Source organism: Otolemur garnettii, unplaced genomic scaffold, assembly GCF_000181295.1.
Source record: "Otolemur garnettii isolate 467f Iridium unplaced genomic scaffold, OtoGar3 scaffold00039, whole genome shotgun sequence".
NCBI classification, from domain to species: Eukaryota; Metazoa; Chordata; class Mammalia; order Primates; family Galagidae; genus Otolemur; species Otolemur garnettii.
Window position 1 is genome coordinate 3038580 of NW_003852434.1, and position 6149 is coordinate 3044728.

Genomic DNA, 6149 nt, shown 5'->3' on the forward strand with positions numbered 1-6149 from the left:
AAAACAAAACAAAACAAAACTGAAAAGACATTGGAAGTAATTAGATAGGAGCAAGGTTGGGGACACTTCTTCCGGATGGGACTCTGTGACAAGTTCTATATCCATGGGATACAAGAAGTGAGAAATGTGGCTTTATGAACTTCATAGAATTGGTTAGTTTTATGGGAGACTGAAATAATTTCAACTGCCTTTGTAAAGAACATTTGTTGAATTCAACTTCATGTTCCAATATTTATGTAGAGCCTAGGGCAAATCTGGATGCTGTCCCCTGACCTTCACCAGCCCCTCACACATGCTAATGTGAATTCGTTATCCTGTCCACCAAACGACACGAAGATGTCACGTAGTAATATATGTCACATTTACAGTTGCCTTACTTATAGCTGCACAATAAGTTAGACCAAAACTTAGTGGTTTAGAGCAAGGGTAAATGTTCATTACCTTCACACAGTTTTTGTGGATTAGAAATTTGGAGGGGGCTTGGGTTTGCAATTCTGACTCTCTGAATTTGCTTAAGGTCTACAAGGATGGGTCTATAGAATTCTTATAAAATGTTACTGATATTTCTCAAAAACAGCCTTGTGGAGGGAAAGAAAGACTTTTGTTTTCCTGTAACATCAGATGATATACAATATTACAACTAGGGAGATTCTGAATCTAATTTTGCATAAAGACTTTGGCTCCGTGTAGAACTTGTAGCTTACTCTACTCAGTTACTCAACTCTTTTGACAAAGGTACACAAGATTTCAGTCTTCTGATAGAATGATAAAGCCCCAAACCAAAAAATCATATGACAGTGGATTATCATAGGGAATTCTTTCAGCTTGGCAAATTCTGAATTTTTTCCTTAATATTGTTTAGATGAGCTGGGCACCATAGCTCAGTGGTTAGCATGTCGGCCCCCCACACTGGGAGATGTGTGTTTGAACCTTGACAGGGCCTGATGACCAGAATAAAAAAATTGTCTAGATGATTTATCCAAAATGGAGCTATTTGCTTCCTTCTGAAGAGAAGGAAGGAGAATCCTAAGATGTGTTGCCACGTGAGATACAGTCACAGCACTCAATGCCAGCTCAAACCAATAAAATCATCTTTCTTTCTGTCATTTGTATCAAATAATCATAGAATTTTGGCAAGTATTTCATTTTATTGTAAAAGTTCTCCTACATGCCATTCTAACAAGAACAAAACTACGTGATTTGGAAACCTAACATCTGTGTCATTGTTTCTCTTCTTTCTGCAATGACCCTTAAGATCACAAAAGCACTTCTTCCATCAATGATGAAGCGAAACCATGGCCACATTGTCACTGTGGCCTCCGTGTGTGGCCATGGAGTAATTCCTTATCTCATCCCATACTGGTAAGTATAATATGACTTGCCAGCAGTGGTGCATATTTTTGTATATATTTGTATATATTTAGGGGAATTCGACTTTAGATACCTATGCTCATAGCAGGGTAATTTGAATTTACAGGGTTTATATAGTAGTTTAGAATAACAATTTGAAATGACTTTTTCTAAAATAGTGATACTAGGTATAATTATATTTAAAATATTTTTAAATTTCTGAAAACTCCTCTGTAGAGCAATGACAGAAAACAGTAATGTCAACATGTTTCTATTATATCCTGGAATGAGTAGATATTGATTAAAAAAAAAAATAGAAAATCCACAGGCTGAGGATCAAAGCACTCAGAAGCTAAAATGAACACAAAGCTATATCACGGTCTGGGTGCTCAAGATAGCCGACCAGAGTGACCCCTGGATCAAAATATTTTCCAGCATGCTTGTGCTATGAAAATTTGTGTGTGTGTAGCCAGGCGTTGTGGCAGCACCTGTAGTTCCAGCTACTCGGGAAGCTTCTCGACCCGTGGGTTGCAACCCACAGGAACTGTATTAAAAGGGCTGGGGCATTAGGAAGGTTGAGAACCACTGGCCCTAAGCCCAAGAGTTGGAGGTTGCTGTGAGCTGTGATGCCATAGCACTCTACCGAGGGCAACAAAGTGAGACTTTTTTTTTCTCAAAAGAAAGAAAGAAAATTCATGTGTATGTATCTGTGGTGCTGTGTGTGTGTGTGTGTGTGAGAGAGAGAGAGAGAGAGAGAGAGACAGAGAGAGAGACTCCATCTGATTAAAAGATGCAGATACCACACCCATGTCTGCATCAAGGACACTGAGGGAAGGAGGTGGGAGGCCCTAACAATATACTACTGTCTTTGCAAAATAGCCTTTCCCTATAACTCTTCCCCAGTCCTCACAATGAGATTTAGAAGCCAAAGTGGCAACCACTGTCCAGAGAGGAACTATCTACTTATCAAGAGAGAAGAAATGGGCAGAGTCCCATAGAAGTTTGTCAATACAGTTACCACTTTTGTGGTTTTTCCAAATGTGATTTTCCTGATTCATATTTTTCAAAATAAAAACAGCAATAGAAACTGATTAGAAAATCATCTGAAGAGTGAACGGACACACGTTGGGTGGAAAAGTAAACACTGAGCCAGTCAAACGGAGTTATTGTTCTTTTAATATCATTGCGAGTTAAGAAATTGGGTACGTTCAAATTCTGTCTAATCATGTAAGAACATGTAACTGAAAATGACTGCCCATTAATCCACTGAGGAAAATCACAAGTGGACAATGGTTTGAGGAGTTTGGCTTCTACTTGTTCACAAACCAAATGCCCCATATTGCCTTCTCTCAGAACGCTGAGGACCCTGTTTCACTGTCCCTCAGTAACGACTGATAATTCTCTTACAGTTCCAGCAAATTTGCCGCTGTTGGCTTTCACAGAGCTTTGACATCAGAACTTCAAGAGCTGGGAAAAACTGGTATCAAAACCTCATGTCTCTGCCCAGTTTTTGTGAATACTGGATTTACCAAAAACCCAAGCACCAGGTGAGGTCAAAATCAAGTTGGGAGGGGAATCTGGCACAAGAAATTGATATGGAAACTATATAAGAAATTTGTAGGCTTGGCGCCTGTGGCTCAAGTGGCTAAGGCGCCAGCCACATACACCTGAACTGGCGGGTTGAAATCCAGCCTGGGCCTGCCAAACAACAATGACGGCTGCAACAAAAAAATGGGTGGGCATTGTGTTGGGCACCTGTAGTTCCAGCTACTTGGGAGACGGAGGCAGGAGAATCTCTTGAGCCCAGGAGTTGGAGGTTGCTGTGAGCTGTGATGCCACAGCACTCTACCCAGGGCAACAGCTTGAGGCTCTGTCTCAAAAAAAAAGAAAGAAAGAAAGAAAGAAATTTGTAGGAAGCCCACTAAGAAAATTTTTAAAAAGGAAAAAAATTGTTTCTTATTAATGTATTATCTTGGCTTTAGTTTTCACTTTGAAATTAAAGGGAAAAGGTATACTATGGACTGGCAGGAGTGATCAGCTACCAGTGAATTAAGCAACTGGGTATTTGTGTCTGCAACAGGGATCAACACACACCCAAGTGCCAAGCTGAGTGTGCTGGAGAGATGTGCTTAAGGGAGTGGTGAGAGTTTCCTCCCTTAGAAACCACACCCCTGTGATGAATAGTATTGAGCATCTTCTCTCCAATTAGTGGCTCATCCTCTCCAAAGAAAGTGAGGACAGGGATGGGGTTGTTCTCTGTCTATATCTTCCACAGCACTGGCCACAAAGCTACCATAAAGTACTCCCACACTTTCCAAAGTTGCCTGGTCCTAAGAATTACCACGCATGCTTACATGAAAAATAAACGTTCATAGGCTCTTTATTAAGGATTCAAATTCATAGGTTGGGATGAGCTTCAAGAATGAAGTGTTTTTTAGTTTAGTTTTGTTTTACAAGCATACCATCTGAGGCTGGAGGCAGGTCTGGAAAACAGTAATGTATTAAATATAACCAGGGGGTGGCGTGAGCCTGTGGTCCCAGCTACTTGGGAGGGTGAGGCAAGAGGATCACTTGAACCCAGGAGTGGAGGCTGTAGTACTCTATGGTCGTGCCTGTGAATAGCCACTGGGCTCCAGCCTGAGCAACACAGCAAACCTCCTATCCCTAAAAATGCATATACAGTAGAACCTCTGTAAGTTGACCACTCAAGAGATGTAACAACCTGGTCAATATATGGAGATGGCCAACATAAGGAACTAGGCCTACTGTACAGATATGTACACATGGTGCATGTCTGGTTTATGAAAATTAGGTCAATTGAAGGAGGTCGGCAGGTTCTACTGTATGCACACACACACAAATAACCACATGAATTTGATCACTGTCCTTAAAAATGCAATGTCCTGGGCAACAATTAAATTGAGTCCCTAGCTCCTTAGTCAAGGTGAATTTCTGGGCTCGGTAGGGTGGCTCACACTTGTAATCCTAGCACTTTGGAAGGCTGAAGTAGGAGGATCATTCGAGGCTAGGAGTTTGACACTATTCTGGGCAAAATAGTGAGACTGTCTCCACAAAAATGACTTAGAAGTTACCCTGACATGCTGGTTCATGCCTGTAGTTCTACCTACTCAAGTGGTTGAGGCAAGAGGATCATTTGAGCCCAGAAGTTCAAGGTTTGCTGTGAGCTATGATAAAGGCAAAAAAAAAAGAGAATATATCTGGTTATAGATTATAGAGGCATAATCATTAACTCTGCAAGATGTTATGTGAAGGAAATGGCAAGAAATTAGGGTCATTTATGTTTTAAGAGATATAGAGACAGGGGAGGCTGTGTGTTCTATCCTGTTTTGTCTTTAAAGTATCTTTTTGAGAGATACATGCCGTCAAAGTCAGGGCTTTGTGAAATTATACTGGCAAGCAGAAATGAGGAAACCTGTCTTCTTATATTTGTCATTTTTTTCTTACACGATCTCCCTTTGGATAATAAATTAACTGTCCAGTTGTATTTATAAGACTAGAATTGGTTGTCCTACATAGCTAGGCAGGCCCTTTTTCAGGAAAGTAGCTAATTTTCAGTCGCATAAGGAACAAGTATTGGGCTCAATATGTATACCACGCAGTTGCCTATTTACTGGAAAATACGATTGTGTTTATTTTCTAATTATCATGATCTAGGGTTTTTTGATCATCTTTTTTTGTATTTAACATATTTTAATAGGATTATGATAAAGATATTACGGATTATGTATTGTAGTACATATTTAAAGCATTGAAGTGAGTTATATTAGAAAAAATATGACTAGCAAAATTGGAATATACATTTATTTTCTTAATTGTATTTTTTTCTCTTTTTGTATCCATACTTATTACTTCATGAAAAGTAATTTTGGACTAGAGTTGACCGTAAATGTTTCTAAAGAAGAATTTAAATGATAAAAAAGTTTAGAACAGTCATGGTTAAAATTTGATGAAAGTCTTGTGTTTTTACTATATGTAGTATTTTAAGATAATCAAAATTATGACTGACAGTGTCACATCAAGACCATTAGACTTTTATAAATTTTATGTAATTTTTAAAATAGTCATATTAATGAAAACTTACGTAAATATAACTTTAGAAAAGATTTAACATAATCAAAATCATGACTGATAATAGATTTTTTATGAATTTATATAATTTTTGGAAAATGTATATAATATTTATAAATGTAACAGAAAGTCTAGTATTATTTAATATTCTGACAATTTTTCAATATTATTTACCAATAAAGTCTTGGGGAAGTCTGTCACAGATGTCAAACGTTTAAAACACTGATCAAAGTAGAGTTATAAGTTATTGTAAAATATTTATTTAATCAGAGCAATAATTAAAAGACTTTTAAAAAAGTTATGTGGTCCAGGCTCAGTGGCTCATCCCTATAATCCCACCATTTGAGAAGTTCAGGCAGGAGAATTGCTTGAGTCTGGGAACTGGAAATCAGCCTGGGCAACATAGTGAAACTCCATCTCTACAAAAAAAATGTTTTCTTAATTAGCCAGGCCTGGTAGCATGTGTGCACTTGTATTCCCAGCTACTCAGGAGGCTAAGGCAGAAGGATAGCTTGAGTCCAGGAGTTCAAGGCTGCAGTGGTCTATGATCACACCACTGCAATCTGTCTTGAGTAACAGAGCGAAGACCTCCCCCAACTATCTTTAAAAAGAAAATTAAAGATCTAACCATATTATAACTTTTAACAAAATCTTGTTTTAACATAGTGGACCAATCTTTAGCTTTGGATTAGTGTATTTTTTTTTTTTTT

At 38.3% G+C, this 6149-nt stretch overlaps 1 protein-coding gene across 1 annotated transcript in view; it reads left to right on the forward strand.

Moving 5' to 3' along the window:
* Window positions 1-6149, forward strand: part of HSD17B13 (hydroxysteroid 17-beta dehydrogenase 13) — a 20559-nt gene that overhangs the window by 5792 nt on the left and 8618 nt on the right. Inside the window, exons 4-5 of the mRNA XM_003790102.3 lie at window positions 1256-1362; window positions 2760-2897. Of these exons, the coding sequence (XP_003790150.1) occupies window positions 1256-1362; window positions 2760-2897 (245 nt within the window). The remainder of the gene's footprint in view (window positions 1-1255; window positions 1363-2759; window positions 2898-6149) is intronic.